Raw genomic sequence first — 21,584 nt, 5'->3', positions numbered from 1 at the left:
GGCCACGTGGCCGTTCCTCGGTGCCCTCATCTTGAGTTGTTCTGGCACAGTCCTGAGTGTGATCATCTGAGGACAGAGGATATCACCCTCTTGGGTTAACAGAGGGCCAAAGACGATGCAGGTCAACCATGTGGTGGGTACACAGACGGTGCTCAGGCCCGGCCTTCTCCCATCTCTCCAGGCAAGTAAGTGAGGCCAAATCCATCTTCTTTGGGATCTAGAACCTCGAATCTGTTCACATGGACCGATACCCCAGGCAGCAGGGCCGGCGTCCGTGGACAGGTGTTCAGGTTCGTGCCCATATCCAGATGCGGTCTTCAGTGTTTCCGAGCTTACTGCTCACTGCCGATGCAAATAACAGCTTAAACTGCACCACCGTGTCACACATGTGCTGAGCTGGCCTCCTCAGCTCACAACTGTGTTCCTCTCCTTCTCCTTCTAAACCGCTCCAGAAATTCCCCATCCCCTGCATGTCCACACTGTGGACTAGGGATTTGGCAGATGCCATCACCACCAAGCCTTCAATAACCACGTTCAGCTGGATGGTGGCCCCAAGAAGGACAAGTTCACATCCCAACCCCTAGTGCCTGTGAATGTACTGACTTTACTTGGAAAAAGGGTCTTTGAAGACGTGTTTAAGTTAAGGATCTTGGGATGAGACCATCCTGGATTGTCTGGGTAGGCTCTAACGCCGGGGACTGGTGTCCTTGCAAAAGACAAACAGACAGAACGGGAGACAAGGAGGTGGCCAGGCGACAACAGAGGTACAGACTGGAGGGGCGCAGCCACACGGCCCGACAGGCGAGGAGCCGCCAGAAGCTGGAGGAGGCAAGGAAGACCTCTTCCCATATGCCTGCAGAGGGAGCGTGACCCTGCAGACACTCTGTGGACTCCTGGTCTCTAGAACTGTGACAAGATACATCTCTGTTATTTTAAGCTCATGCTAGTGTGTGAGGGCAGCCCTAGGAAACTAGTACAGGAACGGTGCAGCCCAGGGGCAAAGCCTCTGACACTAGATACACCTTGACTAAATCCCCAGCCCTGCCTCTAATTAACTGTACAAACTTGAGCAAGTTCTAACTTTTCCAAGCCTCAGTCTACTCCTCTGTGAACCAGGTATAATGATCGTACCCCATGAAGGTGTGGCGAGAACCTCATTTGTTCCTGCCTATGATTTCCCTAACACGCTGCTCATATCATAGTAGTTTCTCCTGTCCAGAGGAGGAAAAAGGGGTATGACATGCCTTGAGCTGTCCTGGGAGTCCCGAGCTCTCTCCTGACTCCTGTGCTGGCCTTTGGTAACCTGCCACGACTGGGGAGGGACTCAGAGCCCTCTGCTAGAACTTGAGCCCTGGTCTGTAACTTGGAACTTGAGGACCTGGTCTGAGGTCCAACCTGCTCTCCCACTTTACAGATTGGGAAACTGAGGCCCGGAAAGGGAAGGATAGTTGCATGAGGTGACTCAGGGTGTCAGTTCCCTGATTCCTGAGAGGCCAAGTTCTTTCTTCTCTACTAAGCTGTCCTTCTAGAAGCTAACTCTCAGATGAGGGCTCAAGGCAGCTGGGGCCAAAGGGAAAAGGGTAGCTCCTGCCCAAGGCTTTAGAATTCCTGATGAGGGCGGCTCTTAGTAGATGCCTACATCCTAGGTCTCTGCGTCCAGTGATTAACCAGTTTGGGGCAGGTCCACGATGGGACCGTCCCCATCACCGTCATCACCTTTGCCATCTCTATCATGGCAGCTATGGCAACTTGGTGCTTACAAGGGCCTGATGTCTTCTACTGAATTCTACCATAACATTCATGTAAATTAGCTCATTTAATTACTCCAACGACCCTATGAAATCGCTACTATTATTATCATCCCTATACAGAAGAGGGAGTGTACGGAGACTTGTGAAGTGTCCTGTGTTGAATAGGTGTCCCCAAAATTCACAAAATTCACATCGACCTGGAACTTCTGATGTGACCATATCTGAAAACGGTCTCTGCAGACATCAATAAGATGAGGCCATACTAGATCAGGGTAGGCCCTAACTCCACAATGACTAGTGTCCCTATAAGAAGAAACACAGAGACACAAGGAGGGAACATGGCCATGGGAAAACAGCAGCGACAAGTGCAGAGATGCATTTGCAAGTCTGAGGGATGCCAGGGACTGCTAGCACCCACCAGAAGTGAGGCGAGGAAGGAGTCTTCCCAAGAGCCTTTGCAGGGAGCCTGCCATGGTTGATTTCATGAACTTTGGGCCTCCTGAACTGTGAAGCATACATTTCTGTCATTGCAAGCCACCTAGTTTATGGTCATTTGTGACGGCAGCCCGCAGACATGAATACAGAGGGGTGAAACATCTTGCTAGCCATGGCCTCAAACACAGAAGCAATCCAGGTCTGTTCAAATCACACCACTCCTCAGTTCTCCCAACTAAAAAACCTTTTTCCCCATCAGGAATATAGAATGTGAGCACTGAAAGGAATGGCGGCAGGTGAGACTGTTTATGGAGCACTTACTAAGTGCCAACTGTACTAGCTGTGCTGCTACATGAGTGCTACGAGTATGTCTGTAGCCCACTGAATCTGCACGGGGCATGAGCTTTAGCCCCATTCTACAGGTGAGGAATGTTGAGGCTCAGAGGGCGGAAGTAACTCACCAAAATTCCCAGGGCTAGGAGTGGTGGGGCTGGGCCTTGGGTCCCTCGGACTCCAGAACCTACAACCTAACCTCTACGGCATCTTCTTCTCCCTATGTATCAAGTTCAATCCCTTTGTTTTACAAAGGAGGAAGCCAAGGCACAGCGACAGCACCAGTCACAGATGCTGTGCCCACAGTGGAGAATAAAGAGCTTAAACAAAGCATCTGCCAACCAACCAGCCGGGGTCCAGTTGGGGGAACCCTCTATTTGTATACAGAGGGTGGCTGCTCTTCCCACTGGGGAAACAAGCCCGCCGGGCAGCAAGGGCTGCAAGCTTTGTCCCTGCCCACCATTTAACGGGAGTGGCAAGTCGCCAGAAATTAATTAGCTATCTCAGTTTTGGCACAGCCTGGGGAAGGAAAGTGGTTAATTATAACAAGGCATGTCATGGAGAAGATTAAAGGCTGGAACATGGAAATAAAGGGCCCTGAGTTGAACATGAGTGGGGGCCCGGGATGGCCACGTCACGCTCAGCAGTAAACAGGGCAGAAGCCTGGGCTGTTCAGCTCAAGGACCACAACATGCATGTGGAATCCAGGGAAGAGAAGCTCTTCTCCATCGCCTTGACTCTGCTTCTGGCTTAAGGGTGGCTGGGCCAGGGAATGGGGCCCCAAGATAGCAGAGTTCCTCAAGTATAGCATGTCAGCCCACGGGTCTCCGGAAATAGGACATGTCCCTCCTACAAACACCTACTGACCTTCTGCCTGAGTGTCAGACCCTAGGCTGGGGCTCCAGCTGTGAGCAAAGTCTATTCCCCGCCCACCCACACACATACACACCTGCTCCTCGGAAGAGAGAGGGAGAGATGAGCAATCGTGTGCTTGAAAAAGTATGTGCGCATCAGGGACACATTGGACACTGTGGCAACACGGTGGGGGCCTGGGGGCATCAGAGAAGGCTTCCCGGAGGAGGGGTTTGCAAAGCAGAGAAGCAAAGGGTTATTCTAGAAAGAAAAGAGGCCCGAGGTTCCGGCACATCTTCCCTCTTGTCTTGCAGTTGAGGGATTTTTATTATAGATCCCAAGTACTCCATAGAAAGAACCTCATTAACAAAGTGTCAACTAGATATTTATGAAATAGTGACGTCTCCTTCGGGTCAGGCACGGAGCTAGGAAATAGGATAGAAGATGAACAGGACACAGATCCCACCCTCCAGGAGCAACCAGTGGAAAAGAGAAATCGAACACTGGAATGAGCAATTACATTACAACTAGAAAACACTGATTCAGGAACATGACCCTGTACTTGTGTGTGGCTCCCCTTGTTCTATGCGAGGCACAGGCAAAGGCACCTGATTTACATTGTTGCATTTCCTCCTCACAACAAATGACCGTGGTAAGTGCTATCACTGTGTTTGGCACCTGAGGCTCAGCGAGGCAGAGAAACTTGCCCAAGGTCACACAGCCTGTAGGCTCTAGTGCCAGGACTCATGCCCAAGTCTGTCTGATTCTGTGATGATTAGATTTATGTGTCAAGCTGGCTGGGTTCCAGTACCCAGTTATTTACTCAAACAGCAATCTCAGTGTTGCTGTGAAGGTATTTTGTGGATGTAGTTAATATCTGCCATCAGTTGGCTTTAAGGAAGTTATCCTTGGTAATGAAGCTCAACCTTAAAGGGCAAAACTGAGGCTTCCCAGGGGGAGAAGAAATTCTGACTATTGACTACAGAATCCGCTGTTGCCCGAGAGTTTCCAGCTGGCCAGCCTTGCCAGCCCCCACAACTGCATAAGCCAGTTCCCTGAAATATATCCTCATGGTTCTTTTTTTCTGGTAGGACCGTGTCTGATACAGACCTGAAAGGCCATGATCTAGGCTAACATGAATGCCAGGGAGCCACACACTGTTCTCACCAGAGAAGGGGCGAAGACACCAGCCCCTAGGAAAGTGTTGTAGAGATTGAGAGTTTCCAAACAAGGTCCTCTGTGTGCAGCCTTGTGATATTACCAAAGCACATGCTCATTTTTGCCCTTGTTGGATTTGATGGATCCTTGATCATTTGAGTCCCTACCATCGTCAAGTGAAAATCCCACAATTCCATGTAAAAATACCACACGCAAGTTCGTCATTCTTAGTGACCACAGTATGAGGAATACGGGGATGATATAGTTTGCCTCACCTGTCCCCAGGCCCCAAGGGACACTCCTTAAGGACAACAGACAAAGCCAGCCCTGTGCAGAGCACATCACGTCTATTCTCTCCTCTGACTCACACCCACTATGGGAAGTGGGTACCTATATACTCCCATTTGTTCACAGAAGGCAAATGACCCACAGGGCAGACGAGCTTGTCTAGGAGTACAGAGTGGACAGAACCAGGATCCAAAGGCAGGTGTGCCAAAACACCCAGGTATCTCCCCTTTGGGCCTTTGGCCATGCTGGGCCTTCCTTATCACATATCCCTCTGCCTGACACACAAAAGTTTCACCTTTATTTATTAACAATTTATTATTTTAATAATGTTACAACTCAGTCTATCCGGCTCCACGGCCTCTCCTCATCCCGGGTGCTCTAAAAAAGTCATTTTTCACAGTTGGAATCAGAGGGTGTCACGAATCCCACCCTCTTGAGCACTGCTTCACAATCTCCTTGCACACACAGGCTCTGGGAGTCAGGGGAGGCTCGGTTCACGGGCTGACTGCCATTTGCCAACTCTGGCCCTGGGCAAGTGAATTCACTTCTCTGAGCCTCAGTGTCCTCATCTGTCAAATGGAGAGAATCATGCTACCAGCTTCAGAGCTTCGGGAGAATTAAAGGAGAGAATCTCTCCGCACAGAACTGGCCACCCTGTCAGCACTCAAGAAAGGCTGGCAGCACTATTTTTGGTGTAAAGTCCTGTGGAGTCAATACGCCACACTTCGCTGGGATGACAGTGCCTGCACAGGTGACAGGAGTGTCTTCGGGCTACCTGCCCCTCCAGCAGGACAGCCCTCTCTGGTCACAGGCTGGGCTGCTTGGTGTCCCTGCCCTACCTCTCCCAGGGAGGAACGGAAAATCACCAGATGGGGGGCACTTCCTAGCACTTCAGGAGCATGAGTTTTTATAACCAAAGGAAACAGATTATCTCCATCTGTCCTGCAGGGGCATCTGGACTGGCTGGAGAAGCTGTTTCTCTCCCTTGGCTTCATCCTGTCCCAAGTTCCCGAGTGCTGGGAAACCAGCCAGAAGGCGCCATTATCACCAACAACTTCGTGTTCCGGGCCAGGCCCTGAGCTAGGGCCATACATCCTCTCCCTTCGCCTTCGCCTTCACCGTTCCCTCTGCCTAAAACACTTCCTCTCAGTGGCAGGCCTCTTCTTGGTTGTCTCCTCCTCCCCGACCTCACCCCATACAACCGCAGCCCCACCGCTCTCTCTCATGGTCTCCTATAGCCTTGGCCTAACATCTACTCATTTACTGTCTATCTTTCCCCCGCTAGAATGCCGGCTTCATGAGGGCAGGCACGGTATCTTGATCACTGTTACACGCCCAGCCCCCGGAACAACGCCCAATATTAGGAGGAGCTGCTGAATACATGTTTGCCCCTGCGAGGTAGGTTGTTTTCTATCATCCTCTCGTACAGATGAGAAAACAGGCTCGGCAAGGTGAGCCCAAGGGTGGAGGCCAGCAAGAAGCAGAACTGGGTTTGAACCCTGATCTCTTTGCATCTGAAGGATGAGGCTGCCTCGCCAGATACTGGCTCTGCCCCAGGAATCTGGGACTTCTCTGGGCCTGTGAGACGTCAGTGCTGCCACCCCCCATCACTGGGCTGCCCTGTACAGGAACCCACTCCCCATGCTCCTGGGTATGACTATTTCTTTTCTTTTCTTTTTTTTTTTTAAGATTTTTTATTTATTTATCAGAGAGAGAGATGGGGAGAGAGCAAGCACAGGCAGACAGAATGGCAGGCAGAGGGAGAAGCAGGCTCCCTGCCGAGCAAGGAGCCCAATGTGGGACTCGATCCCAGGACGCTGGGATCATGACCTGAGCCGAAGGCAGCTGCTCAACCAACTGAGCCACCCAGGCGTCCCGGGTATGACTATTTCTAGCTACCCTTTGGCTCTCTTCTTAGCCCAGGTAATCCCAAGCATGGAAAGAGATGCAAAGAAGGGACAAGGGGTTAGGAAAGGCAAGTTCCAGTCCTGCCTTATCCACGAACTCAAGAGACACTGAACCTCTCCAAGCCTCAGTTCCCTCACTTTTCAATCACAGGGGCTGAATTTGACATACAGGTGGCAAAAGATAGGGCAATGGCTGAGAGCGTGGGCTCTGAGATCAGACGGGACTTGGAGCATGTAACAGAACTTCTCTGTGCCTCAAGTGTCCTCACCTATAAATGGGGATAAGAAACTCACCTCATACGGGTCTGTGAGGATGAAATGGGGTAATACTTCTATCTCTCTAAGCAGACTGCCTGGCACAAAATAAGCGTTTAGTCAAGAGAATCATCATCCATGATTCAAAGCTCTACACCTTGGTGAAAAGGTCACCTTGGCAGGGGAGAAGAATGAGGTCATTTCCACCTCTCCCTGTGCTGTACTCACTGGATGGGGCTTTTTGACCTCACAGGACTTTGAAGTTTGAGTTCTTTCAATGTATCAAGACTCAGAAAGCTCCAGAAGACAAGATTCTTCCCGTATACACCCACCCTGGCCAGAGACAAAGCTGTTGATTTCTGCAGCTGCACTGGGAGCTATAAATCAATAGAACCCAACCCAGACACCCCATCCCACCCCATATCCCCCAGCTGGTAATAGGGCCGCTGCAGCCTGCATGATGGTAAATTGCTAATTTAAGCCAGGCTTTCTGCTCATGCCCACGATTATCCCTCTTCCTGTGCATGTTATGATGTTCTGGGTAGCCAATTGGATTTAGAGGTCCCAGGACTCTGAGGTTAATGAAATCATGCTTTGCCCTTTGCATAGCCTCCAGACAGGCATCATCTGCCAGGAAGGGGAAAAGGGGACTCTGAGATGACAGCATCTCTGAATCTCAGTGCTGGGGAAGGGAGCCTACAATTACGTTTATCTTTTCTCCACCCAAATCTCCAGTGCCCTGCCTCCACCCAGTGGTTTTCCAGGGTCCTCTTGCATGCCTTCAGAGATGGGAAGCTCCCTACATTACACAGCAGCCCACACCCATTTGGACAGCTTTTAAAGATTTATTTATTTATTTTAGGGGCACCTGGGTGGCTCAGTTGGTTAAGCGTCTGCCTTCCACTTGGATCATGATCCCAGAGTCCTGGGATTGACCCCCTCATCGAGCTCCCTGGTTGGCAGGAAGCCTGCTTCTCCCTCTGTTTATGGGTACGCACGCACTCTCTCCCTCTCTCTGACAGATAAATAAAATCTTAAATAAATAAATATTATAAATAGATAAAGAAATATTTATTTATTTATTTGAGCAAGCGAGTGAGAGAGAGAGAGAGAACATGTGAGAATACAGGTCAGGTGGGGACAGAGAGAGGAAGAGAGAAATTTAAGCAGACTCCCTGCTGAGCACAGAGCCTGATGCAGGGGCTTGATCTCACAACCCTGAGATCATGATCTGAACAGAAACAAGAGTCAGATGCCCAACAAACTGCACCACCCAGGCACCCCTGGAGAGCTCTGACTATTGGAAATTTCTTTGTATAAATAATAAGAGGCATATACAAAATCTAAGTGTTTGAGAATGTTCGAGATGCATTGTTTAGATCAGCATGAGACTGGAAATAACATAAGTCCCCCCCAATAGAACACATTCATACAATGCAGCCATCAAAAAAATCATGTTTTCAAAGGATGTTTGAGAACGTGACAACACACTCATGATATAATGTCAAGTGAAAAGCAGCTTACAAAGTATAATATATAACATGATCACTATTCCAATACAGTGATCCTGATATCATTAAGACACATACACACACGGGCAAAAAGAGAGAGAGGGAGATGGGAAGGAAATACACCCAAATGACAATGCTTTTCTCTTTGTAGTGAGATTATGGGTAATGTATATCTCTAGTTAAACTTCTCCATATTTTCTGAAATAACTGTGTTACCTTTACAGCAAAAGAAAATTTCTAATATTGAGCTAATAAAACTTCCCTATACAATCTACCCAATAATTCCAGTTCCTCTGGGGCTCAATAAATACTGATTGATGGGGCGCCTGGGTGGCTCAGTCAGTTAAGCATCTGCCTTCAGCTCAGGTCATGATCTCAGTGCCCTGAAATTGAGCCCCATGTGGTGTCAGGCTCCCTGCTCAGCAGGGAGTCTGCTTATCCCTCTTGCTCTGTTCCTCCCACCCCTCCCCTAGCCCCCAACTCATGTTCTCTCAAATCAGTAAATAAAATCTTTTTAAAAATAAAAAATAAAAATAAATGCTAATCAAAAGAATGAGAAGCAAGCCCTTGAAACAGACATGATGGGGACGCCTGGGTGGCTCAGTAGCTAAGTATCTCCCTTTAACTCAGGTCATGATCCCAGGACCCTGGAATTGAGCTCCACATCGGGCTCCTTGCTCAGTGGGGGGCCTGCTTTTTCCCTCTGCCTGCCACTCCCCCTGCTTGTACTCTCACTCTGTCAAACAAATAAATAAAATCTGGAAAGAAAGAAAGAGAGAGAGAGAGGAAGGAAGGGGGAGGGAGGGAGGCGATGATGGAAAACGTTTACTGAGGGACGCCTGGGTGGCTCTGCCTTCAGCTCAGGTCATGATCCTGGGGTCCGAGGATCAAGTCTCACATTGGGCTCCCTGCTCGGTAGGGAGTCTCCTTCTCCTGCTATCCCTACCCCCTGCTTGTGCTCACTCTCTTTCTCTGTCAGATAGATAAATAAAATCTTTAGGGGGAAAAAAAAAAAAAGAAAGAAAATGTTTACTGAAAACTTGCCAGGGCGCCTGGGTGGCTCAGTGGGTTAAGCCGCTGCCTTCGGCTCGGGTCATGATCTCAGGGTCCTGGGATCGAGGCCCGTATCGGGCTCTCTGCTCAGCAGGGAGCCTGCTTTCCTCTCTCTCTCTGCCTGCCTCTCTCTCTACTTGTGATCTCTCTCTGTCAAATAAATAAATAAAATCTTTAAAAAAGAAAAGAAAACTTGCCAAATGCCTGCTTCTGTGCTGAAGTCCTTCATTCACATCATGCCTCAAAACCACCCTGTGAAGTTCTCATGCTACTCCCATTTCACAGATGAGAAAACTGAGGCTCGGAGAGGTTGTCTGTGGCTAAGGCTCGCTCTGCCAGGAAACAGCACAGCTGGGCCCGGATCCCAGGTCACTCTGGCTCCGAGGTCCAGGCTGTCACCCACCGTCAGCCACGCAGAGGCCTCAGAGGTTTGTAGGCTGCAGTCGGCCCGCTTCTCCCTTCTTCTAACTGGACGTCACTAGTCCTCGCTCCATGAGCCTTGTGGACAAGTGGTGGAGGGGACATGGAGTGGATTTGGAGTCGGAAAGACCTGAGTTGGCACCTTTTGGACCGTGACAGGCAGCTGCTCCCTCTGAGCCTTCCCGTCCTCATCTATCCATGAGAGCCCACAGCGCCCCCTGCAAGGCCGTCGTGGGTATGGAGAAGCCTCTGGCCCACAGCGGTGGCTCAAGAGAGGCTTTTTGGTGCCCTTGGGGACTCTGGGTGTCCTCCAGTGTCTCTGTGAGTCACACACACTCCCCAGGAAATGAACCTGAGAATTGAGAAGTGCGGGAAGGGGACAAGGCCAGGAAGTACTGGGGGATGCCAGCTGGGGCTACTGCTTGCTCTCCCTGCTCGGGTTGGGGGAGGGGGGGTTTGAGGGGTCATCTGGCCCAGCCTCCTGCCTTCTGGAAGGTCTAACAGCACTCCATTGTATGTATTTATTTATTTTTAAAAGGACATTGGTTTTTTGTTTGTTATTTGTTTTTAGAAAGGGAGGGGAAGAATGGCAGAGGGAGAGAGAGAGAATCCTATTCAGTCTCCACATCCAGCAAGGAGCCCAGTGCGGGGGCTCCATCTCCCAACCCTAAGATCGTGACCTGAGCCAAAATCAAGAGTTGGACACTTAACTGACTGAGCCCCCAGGTGCCCCAGCACTCCATTTTAGAAAGGGGAAACTGAGGCCAGGGTTTCAGTGACCCCGACAAAGTGGCACAGCTCTCTTCCATCACCCTGAGCCAGGCCTCGGATTTCCCCTCATTGAGGCCCTCCCCTTCTGTCCCACCCCAGGCCCACCCGCACCCCATTCATCCTTTTGAACACAGATTGCTCCAAAGTCCTCTTCCCCATGGTCTGTGGTTCAAAGCTCCCTCACTTCCCAGAACGGTCACCTTACCATGGGACCCAAGAGCCCACCCAGCCTTAGCTCCCATGGCCTGGACCGGCAACTCCTGCCTCAGTACAGCCACAGGCCCCTGACACGACCATGACCATGCTGGCCTGACTCTGGGCTGCTCCTCTGTCCCTGGCCCCTCGCCACCAGAATGGGCACACCAAAGCTCAACGCTCAGCTGGTGCGCCTGACAACCACACCGTGCTGAAGGGGTACCTGCTTGGGGTCCGGTTTTTGTCCCTGCAGCCTTCCCACTTGACAGCCACCCTGGCCGCTGGCATTCACTCAGCTCCGCCCCAAGGTGAAATTCCCGGCCCTCTGCAGCGCTGGGAGATCCTGGGAACCTCTCTTTGCTCATGCTGTTCCCTTTGCCAGGAATGTTCCACCCCTCTCCAAGCAGTCAACTGCTCCTGCCGCTTCACGATGCAGCACAGGCAACACCTCCTCTGGTTGGGTCAGGGGGCCTGGCCTGGACCCCCGTGGCTCCAGGACGCCAGATACCGGGTGGTGTGAGAAGCCAGAGGCTGTGCCTAAGCTCCAGCTGCAGGTCTGGGCCCTGGTTGCTGAGGCCGAACAGGCCTGGCAGGGCTCAGCGAGCTGAGGCCGGACGGGCCTGGCAGGGCTCAGCATCAGCAAATGCATGTTGGATAAGCAGATGTGCAGATAATTCGGGAAGCAGGCAAGGGCCAAAGACAGAAAATGTAAAGAATGAGGCCCCGGGGTGCCGCACTGCCTCCCGGCACAGAAGCAGGGTGCTGGTTCATCATGGCATCTGGCACACCTGAGGGCCTACTAGATACTGGGTGCTGCGGTGCAGACTTTACACACACGAGTTCCTCTAACCCTCCCCCAAATCTACCCTGATCACCCCGATGTGACAGAGGCAGACATGAGGCTCAGGGAGGGCAAGCTGTTCGCCCCAGTGCCCGCCGCTGGGATGCGGTCGAGCTGAGGTTAAGAACTGGCATCTCTCTGTCTCCCCAGGCCTGGGCACCCTGGGTCCGTGGACTCCAACCCAGGTAAGAGAGGGGAGGAAGACAAGAAGCCAAGGGGCTTGGTCTGGGCCTCCAAAGAAAAACGGTGGGGACTCGGAGCTCCCAATCTTGCAAAGTTAACCCCTGAGGACCTGTGCCAGCAACCCCTGGCACCCCAGTCGTAGAGGGAAGGGACAGCCAGAGCTCCTCATTCATCTGCCATAAGCCCAGCCCAGGCCAGGCTGCCCAGCCCAGCCTCCCCTCCCGGGAGGGAGGCGCTCACGATGGGAGGGATAAACATGCTGTTTGACTAATGTCGTCCTGTCTGTCTGAGGCAGGTACTCTGATCCACACTTTATAAATGAAGAAACCAAGGTGCAGGGTGGCAGTCCAGCTCACTAAAAACCTTGGGAGGTAGCAGAGCCCACATCTAATCTGAGGAGAAGTCAGAAGAGAGAGGGGCCAAGGGAGAGACCGAGGGGCAGAGAAGCACAGGGCCTGAAACAGTCAAGAAGAGGCAGGCTGAGGCCAATTACATGCAGGGAGCAGGTAGGGGAGGGAAGGGGGGTCGGAGACACAGCAGGGTACGAGCCTGCTGAAACCGGGACAGGGAGAGGTGCAGGCAGGGAAACAGGGCAGGCTACGGAACAGACAGGAGGCCATGGAGAAAAGCATCGACTCCGTTCTCCTGCCTGGATTCTGGGGCAGGCAAACCAGGAAGTCCTGGGCCATGCAGAAGGAAGACATCCGGGGTCACCTGTCAGAGATGGGGGTCTGCTACGCCCTCCACACTCTGCCCTACCCAGTGGGCCACCAGTGAGAACTCTGAGATGGCGGCCCTGCTCAGGGCACAGACACCCAGAAGGAGGGCTTGTCAGGCATCTGCTCTGAGGACCCACAGTGTCACCGCTGTGGTGAACGCACCACTGGCTGAACTCACACTGTGGGACTAAGTGGTGACGCTCTGCCTGGGGACCATATGTCCCCCAAATCCTGCTCATACTTCACAGAAGCCTTGGGGACCAGAGGCTGTTCGCTAAAAGCACAATTCCCAGAGGCCCCTCTCATGCATCCAGAAGGACGAGTGGGCTTCTCAAGTGGGTCCATGAAGTAGGTAGAGGGCTGGAGTGTGGGGGAAGCAGGAATGAAGGGTGCTTCACGATGGGGAATTCTGAGCTTCTTTTTTCTCAGCCCCTCATCTGTGTTAGGCTTCTCTTCAGAGGCTCTTCCCTCAGCTACTTACTGAGCTACCCACTCCTCATCCTGCAGATCCTCAGAGGTCTTCTCAGAGCTCCCTGACCAAGTGAGACCCCCACACACACACAAGTGCCCACCTACTCTTCCATTTCCTCAGCACAAATACAAGTTCGTTGGATGACTAGCTGATGATTGTCATTTCTCCCACCATGAGGGCGGAGACCGTGTATTTTTTTCCTCACCACTGCACCGCAGCATCTAGCCCAGTGTATCCATAGAATTTTCTTGAATGAGTTCATTCTTTTCATTCCTTCACAGAGTGCCAATCCCTTTTCTCATAGGAGGTAAATAGCTTAGTTGCAACCCTTCCAGCCCTCACCGTAGCCTCGGACACGCTGTTGCTCCTCCCACTTTACAAGGGAAGAAATGAGTTTCAGAGAAGTAAAGTCACTAACCAAAACACACAGCAAGTAAGTGGTTTTGAACTCAGGATCGGAACTTAAAGAAGTCTGGCTCCAGAGCCCAATCTCTGCCAACACACACTACCCCGCTTTCCCACCCCAAGGATTTCTCTGGATCTTCCCTTAGAAACCTGCCCCTGCCCCCCAACTGCCCAAGCTCAGGACTGACAAGCAGAATTCATTCTTTCAACCATACATTCGTTCAACCAGTCAAGTGACTCACTTACCAAGCTTGGTAGGGGGCTGTGCCAAGCTCTGCATGGGGTGCCAGGAAAGCAGACAAATCAGGGGCTTCCCTCCATCCTGGGCTGCCCTCCTCCCACTGCTCTTGGGACTTTGCCAGCAGAAGCAGAGCACCAGGCAGCAGCCCTACCCTTAGCCTCACTGTCAGGGGACAAGAGTTAAGTGCCAGCCCCATCATTAGTCCTCCCCCCAGGACAGCAGCCTAAAATACTTAGGCCAAATAATGTGAAGCTTCACAATCCTTTTGTCTCCATTGTTCTCAGATGACCTGAGACACAAGGAAGCACAGAATTCTGCTCCCTCCTTCCATGCAATTCTTTGACTCTCCCCTACCCTAGGCAGCTCTTGAAAAAGTTATAGACTTGAAGTCCTAAAAACAGGGTTTTAGCTCCAGGTCTGGGGCTAGCTGTGGGACCTCTGGAAAACAGGTAATCCTGCCTCTCCCTGAACCACAGATTCCATAGCTGCAAAATGAGGCGATCATATTGAGGATGCTAATGCTTATCCCACCAGCTTATAGGTGAGGATTAAATCATTCAGACCTAGAGAGACAGTTATCACGTACATGATTGGCTCAGGAAACGTCTTAGCAACATGGGGACCTATGGGGGCTAGCTCTGCTGCTTGCAAGATGCATTTGACAATGGGATTTGGGGAAGGTTGGCTGGAAGCAGCCCTAGCAAACTGAGCCCAGAACATTCCCCAAGTGGACTGTCAGAAGTGAGGGGCTTTCCCCAGGTTCACTGGGAGTGGAGGAGCTCTGCTCATCAGCCCAACAACCAGAGTCCCGGGAGAAGAGCTGGGAACGGGACAGAACACACTGACACAGCTCTCCCCGTTCTTCAGCACCCGGAGCTCCCCAGAGAGGGTATATGTGCAGAACCTGGGACTGGGACTCTTAGCTATTCTCAGGCCCACCTTAGGACAAGTGCCTCTTTCACCCTCCCTTCCTTAAAAAGCACTAGATTCTAAGGGATCTGGAAAATTCCTTCTCGTCATAACACAGACACCTTCCATTTACTGGGTCCAGGCACCAGGCCAGCTGCAATTTATATGTTTGTTCCCTGACACTTCACAAAAACCTTATTGAAGAAGGTTCTATTGTTACCCCATTCTATAGATAAACAAACTGAGGCTCAAAAGAGTAAGTTATGCAACCAAGTCACTGGAATTCATACTCAGGTTGGCTCTACTCTAAAGCCTGTACTACCTCCAAAGACAAAGTAGGGAGAATCACCGACAAAACGCACTGCAAAGATTCATCCTGCCCATGCTTGAGGGAGTCTTCCCACCGTAGCTGGTGAGCCACTGAAAACAGAGGAAATCCTGTGCCCTCCACTCATTCTGGGGGAGCAACGGTGCCAATGCTCCCTCAATACCCACATACTCATCCAGGGCTCCAGGGCACAACACTCTCTCCTTCAGAGATCCCAGGCTCTGGAGTTCAGACTCCCACCTGAGGAGACTGGGTCTCTATTCTTCAGACAGGGAAACAGACAGATGAGGTGGATGGTGGGACAGGGGCCTGGGGTACCCACTGTGATGGGCATCAGTGACTGAGCTGACACCACAGTTCATATCTAAGTCCAACCTCAGAGTCCACCGTCTGCCCTCCGCCCTGCTGGGTGGCACCACAGCCCAGAGAGAGGTTTAGGGCTCTGCCCTCAGTCAACCTGCATGGATGACCCATTTCCAAGTGTCAGTAAACACAAGGGCATCTTTGTTGTTATAAGGCTAGGAGTTTCCTTTCGATCCTTTTTGCCCATGTCTGAGCTGGCAGAACTGGGTCAGGAGGCTGCTTCCGGGCAAGCCGATGATGTTTTAGATTGCCTGAGAAAGTCCCGGCACTCTACATCAATATTGGAGAAGAGAATTTCGCTTCCTGAGGTGAAAAGTACAAACCCCACTCCCGTCCAGACAAACCAGTGCTGCCTCCAGCAGAAAGAAAAACCTGTCAGGGAAGAGGAGAGAATGAGACGGGGCATCTGTGAGGGGGTGAGACTTGGCTGAATCACACCCAGGGCTCCAGGCCAGATGGCCACTGAGGACGGAAGCAGGGGAGGGACTGGCTGGCCCACAGCCCTTGCCCACCGTATGCAGGAGCCACGGGCTCCTCCTCGGCCAATGCGCACACAGGTGCACAAACAGAAGGTTCCAAAGCCACTCCGGGTACTCTCCTCCCCCACGGGTTTCAGGGACTTGACAAAAAACAACACGGTCACATAGTCACGGTCTCATACCGAGAGAATCACCAACTGACGGCGTGGGATAAGCACACACCATCATAGGAACCCTAAGAGAATGGTCATCAAATGGGACTTTGTCAATGTGTTCACAGAGTGGTGGGGACCGGCCAGCCCTTCTCCCATCCCCACACCTGCACGGACAGCTGGCTCTCTTTAGGCCCCCTCCCAGGAGGCTTGTAGAGGTCCAAACCCTCAATTCCTGTGTACTGTCCCCAACACAGAATCACCCACTGTGACAGACTGTCGCCAAACTATCCCACATAGCCTCCCGCAAAAGCAAGGGAATGTGAACGAACGATCAAATGTTATTTAGTCACACATACACACACACATAGTCACTCTCTCTCTCTCTCAATCTCTCCAGCGTCCTTCTCTCAATGGAAGTGGTCTCCTCGCTGGGCCCCGGGCTCCCCCTGCAGGAAGTGTGGAGGTGCGGGGAGCCCCAGGTCCGAGGTCAGGGGCCCCGGTCCGCGGTCCCCACTCTCACCCCGGGTGGGGACTGGGGGGGTTAGCAGGCCGCAGCAGACTCACCGGACGATGCCGAACATGACCAGCACGTTGCCCAGCAGCCCCACAGCGCACACGGCCGAGTAGAGCGCGGTGATGGCGATGGCCAGGGCGAGGGACGAGGCGCTCCGGGTGGCCGGCGGCCCCGACGCATTGGCGCTGGGGAAGGCGCTGGGGAAGGCGTCCGAAGCGTTGGCGAGGAGCAGGGGCTGCAGCACGGCGTCGGCAGAGGGGGCCGGCTCCATGGCGGCCGGGCAGGGGGTGCCGCGTCCCTCCCCGCCGTGCGCCCTGGGCGCAGAGAACCGATGCGAGCGACGCGCGAGGGCTAGGGCCGCGCGGCCCCGACGCCACGGACTGCAGTGCCACGGCCGCCCGGTCGGCCCCGAGTCCCCTCCGCGCGCCTGGCCGCCGGCCCCCCCGGCGCCCGGCTGCTCTCTGAGCCCCGAGCGCTCTGAGCCCGAGCCGCTGCGGGATCCTTGGACGCGCCCGCCGCGCGCACCACGTGGCCCGGAGGCGGCCGCCAGTCTGCGCCCGCGACCGGGGGCGGACGCTGCACCACCGGCTTGGAGCTGGGCCGAAGAAGCTTCCCACTCCTCCCTAGGTATGCTCCGTGTGCTCGGGTGCACCCCGACCCCCGCTGGGGGTCACTTCCTCACCCCTTGCCGCTTTGGAGTCTGAAGGACCTGGATGTGAATCCCACGTCTCGCTCCTACTCTAACGAACAGAGTGACCTTGAGCAAGTCAATTAATCTCTCTCAAGCTCATTTTCCTCCACTGTAAAATGCGAATCATCGCACCACCACAACTCAGAAGGTTGTTGTGGAGATTAAGATGACCCAGGTAAAAAAACTCAGCTCGGTGCCAGGCACACAGTAGGTACTCTGTAAATGATTTTCCTGCACCCTATTCATTTGCTCAACAGATATTTTGGGGTGTTAGAGTTGCGTACTATCGGGGATCAGTTCATTAGCTCACAAACCGAGATAGGAAGCCTACCTCCTGGGGTTTATAGCTGAGTGGTAAATCAATCCTGAGATCACACTACAGAAGACAAAAGGAAGGAAAGCAAGGCATTCCTGTGGCGGGGCCAACAAAACTCAGAGGTCAGCATGTGAAGTCTGGAGAGGAACTAAGTTTGTGAAGAAATAAGTAAAGGGCATTCTAGACAACGGAACCACATGTGCAAAGACCCTGTGGTCAGAAGAACAAAAAGGAGACCTAAGAATCACTCCAGCTGCTATAGAAGCACAGGGAAAAGGGGGGCACCTCCCACACCCCTGCCCTAACCTGACCAGCCCAGGTTCAGAGCCATCCTCCTTTTTGGGTTCCTAGCCTTCCCAGAACATTCTCTCTACTAGGCATTACTGTGTTCCAGGCACTCTCTCTACCAACCATTACTCTGTTCCAGGCACTGTGATAAGCACTCTACTCATGCATCAACACTTTGGAGTAGATTCTATTATTAGTGTCCCCATTTTACAGATGAGAAGTCTAGGCTAGATACTATTTTATCCCCTATGATAATTATTTCTATCTGAGCTTGTTTCCTCCTTGGGAAGACTAGACCTGATCCATTGCTACACCCAGTAGAGGTCTAGGATCATAGTGCGTACTCAGGAAATACTGGTTAAATGAATAAAAGTCCCAAGGGGGAATGGAATGGGACAACACTGGGGTGCCCAAGCTCCAGACTCTTGGGAGATGCTCTTTGAGTGTTTGGGCAAGGGTCCTTCCCTTCACTCAGATCACTCTCCAGCTTGTGCAAGGCTCTTACCCTTTCCCAAAAAGAATAAAGCCAGAATTCCCAAGCTCACCCTCTTCTTCATTCTCTATGCCTCTCCCAGGTGCTGTCTGAGCCCCTCCAACAGCTATAGCAGACTTTGACCCCAAGGCTTTCCCACTCAACCACCTAAGGACTCTTCAGATTGGCCATTTTTTTAAGGTTACTTTATTCTTTTTTTAAGTAAACTCTACATCAACATGGGGCTTGAACTCATGACCCCAAGATCAAGAGTCGCATGCTCCACCAACTGAGCCATCCAGGTGCCCCAAGATAGACAATTTTGCTCGGTGGTCACAAGGGCTGCCAAAACAGTCCCTGTCCCAAAGGGCCTGGTACTCTGGTGCCAAGGGGGAGAAATTGGGACAAAGAGGGCTACTTTTTTAGAGTTGTGTCCTCCTCCCTACCTTTCCAACAAGCCAAATTTTTTCCTACCTCAGGACTTTTGCACACTCTATTTCTTCTACTCAGAAGGCTCAGCCAATTCACCAGGCTAAATGCTATCCATCCTTTAAGTTTCAGTTTAAATATTACTTCCTCCACGAAACCTTCACTGACTGCCCCCCCAACTAGAGTAGGTGCTCTTGATATTTTGTTATCATGGCATCATGCACCTCTTCTTTACAGAATTTCCACATATTTAATCACCTTTACAACAGGTCTTGTGCATCTCTGTACCCTCACCTTAGTACAGTTCCTAGTGCTTGATGAGTAACTGAATAGGAAGTTCAAGTCCAACTTTGGTGAGCTGCCATTTTGATGAAGAAGACAGATATTGCTTAACAAAGGACTTGGGAGTCCTTTTAAGCAACTACCACCCTTTGCATAAATTCTGCAACCACATCTTACTTGGAACTGAAATGCTAGTTGCCAGCTCCACCCCTCTCCCCTTGGCTTTTGGCTATCACCAAGCAAGCCTACCCAACTCCTTGCCATTGCACTCGGGGCCCTCCCAAGTCTGGCCCCAATCAGGGAATCCAGCTCCCCTCTTCCAACTCCATCCCCATACCCACCCTAACGGTGTGCTCCAGCCATACTGGGCTGAAGGGAATTTTTAAAAACTGCATCCCACGTTTTTTTAATTCCTCCCCAGAATGGAAATGATATGGTGCAAAGCCACAGCTATGGTGGAGGCAAAAGACAAAAAAAGAGTCCCTTTGGGGCGCTTGGGTGGCACGGTCGGTTGAGTATCCAACTCCTAGGTTTGGCTCAGGTCATGATCTCAGGGTCCTGAGACTGAGCCCCTTGTCAGGCTCTGCACTCAGTGAGACGTCTGCTTGGGATTCTCTCTCTCTCTCTCTCTCTCTCTCCCTCTGCCCCTCCCCTGCTCCCTTTCATGCTCCCTCTCTCTCAAACAAATCAATCTCAAAAAAAAAAAAAAAAAAAAAAAAAGAGTCCCTTAACCTCTCTGAGCCTTAGTCTTCTCATCTATAAAGCAGAGGTACAGGACTGGGGTGAGGGTTTGGTGAAGCAGCAGGTGCTCTGCCAACCAAGAAAGGCTACGTGAGTATGAGTTACCACATGGGGATGAGTAAGACCGTGGCTCTCCTAAAGTAGCTCACAATCAAGAAGCTGGTAAAGATATGTAAATGATCAAGTGCATGAGCCAAATGTTTTCCTAGGAAAACACACGTGCTGCTATGCTCTGCCCCTTTTAAGAGTTTGCCTGCTGTCTCTTCTTTCTCCTGGGAGAACACTAGTCAGCAGTCTGCAACCCAAGAGAAGGTTCTCACCAGGACCCAACCATGCCGACACCCTCATCTTTGACTTCCAGCCTCTGGAACTATGAGATAGAAATTCCTGTTGCTCATAAGCCCCTGTGTCTAGGGTGCTTTGTCAGAGCCCCCCAAACTGATCAAGACGCATGCCAGGTGCCCATGAATTGCCCCCATTGAGGACATTGAAAGAGCGTATGGAAACTTGAAAGCCATCTAACGGGCTGTCCCCAGTGGCGTCCCAAAGTGAGTAGTTTAAAGAAATTTGACTTAAATGTGAGCATTCTAGTCTATCTTTAACAAGCGGTCTCATTTCCGTGGACAACTCATAAATAATCCTGTTGGCTACCATTTGTAGAGAGCTTGCTATGTGCCAGGCCCTGGGCCAAGTGCCTTGAGGAGTATCTTATTTAATCTTCAACAGCCCTCAGGCTTGAGTTTCTACCCTTATTCCATTTTCCAGAGACTAGGTTAGCTGCCCCAGCCCGAGCTGGGATGCCAAGCCAGGTCTGTGTGACTCCAAAAGCCAGTCCCCTGACCTCCACCCTCGCTGCCTCTCAGAGTGAAAACTAGACAGTCACCACCCACCCCCCACAAACACAAGAACCCATCACTCCTGTCTCCGCTCAGCAGAACTTCCCCACTTCAGGGTGATGAGTCACTGGGAGCTCAGGAGATTCTTGAATCTGACCCTGCTCTTGAAGCAGAGTAGACACAGCCCTCCAGCCTGGGTCACCAAAGGGTTTGGCTCTGCTTCAGGCTTGTCCCCATCCTTGACTTCAAGGGAAAAACAAACAAACAAACAAACAAAAAACCAAAAAAACAAAACTGGATGGGAAATCCAAGGCCAATCTAGGGTATCAGCAGGCATCAGCAGCAGAGAAACAGAAATCACTGAAGGAGTCAGAGCAGGAAGGAACTCCCTGGGGAAGCTATTAACAATTTAGTATGTGGGAATGTGGCTCCCACCTGCCAAAGAGACAGATCTGCCTGCTGGAAAAAACTGTGAGTGAGCGAGAGAGCAAGCGGGCCGCTCCCCTGGGCTGCCTCTCAGTCTGGCTTCATCTGCAAGCCCCAGGAGGGCGATGACCTTAACCATAACCATAAAATAATAACCACTTGCATTTGCAAAGCACTTCTGACTTCCCAAAGCACTTCCAGATTGATGACTTCACCTTATCTTGACACTATCCAATTACAAGATGAGGTCAGGTTTCATTATCTTCCCCGTTTCTAGCTAGAAAGACAGACTTCTAGAGAGCCTGGGTGAGATGCCCAAGGATACAGAGCAGATCAGTGAAGGAAACAGGGTTGGCATCTATCCATCTCGTTGCCCAAGCCAGAAGTCTGTGAATCCTTGACTCCTGTCTGTCCTCCCCTCGGAACCGCACCTCTAAGCAATCAGCAAGTCCTGTCCATTCTCTGCAGAGAACCCACAGCTGCCATGTTCTTCATCCCTACCAGCACCTTCCCAGGCTGACACGCCACCACTTCTTGCTGAAACTACCAAAACCACTCCTGAAAC

The 21,584-nt window shown here is 51.7% G+C and overlaps 1 protein-coding gene across 1 annotated transcript in view; it reads right to left on the bottom strand.

Moving 5' to 3' along the window:
• OPRD1 (opioid receptor delta 1) overlaps nt 1-16,979 on the bottom strand; it is a 39,881-nt gene extending 22,902 nt beyond the window's left edge. The window contains exon 1 of the mRNA XM_004741003.3: nt 16,589-16,979. Coding sequence (XP_004741060.1) covers nt 16,589-16,809 — 221 coding nt within the window. The 5' untranslated portion in view covers nt 16,810-16,979. The remainder of the gene's footprint in view (nt 1-16,588) is intronic.
• Nucleotides 16,980-21,584: the final 4,605 nt, after the last annotated feature.

This window comes from Mustela putorius, unplaced genomic scaffold (assembly GCF_011764305.1).
Source record: "Mustela putorius furo isolate JIRA1106 unplaced genomic scaffold, ASM1176430v1.1 tig00003853_pilon_pilon_pilon, whole genome shotgun sequence".
Classification (NCBI taxonomy): domain Eukaryota; kingdom Metazoa; phylum Chordata; class Mammalia; order Carnivora; family Mustelidae; genus Mustela; species Mustela putorius.
This window is presented reverse-complemented; position numbering and strand designations above follow the sequence as displayed.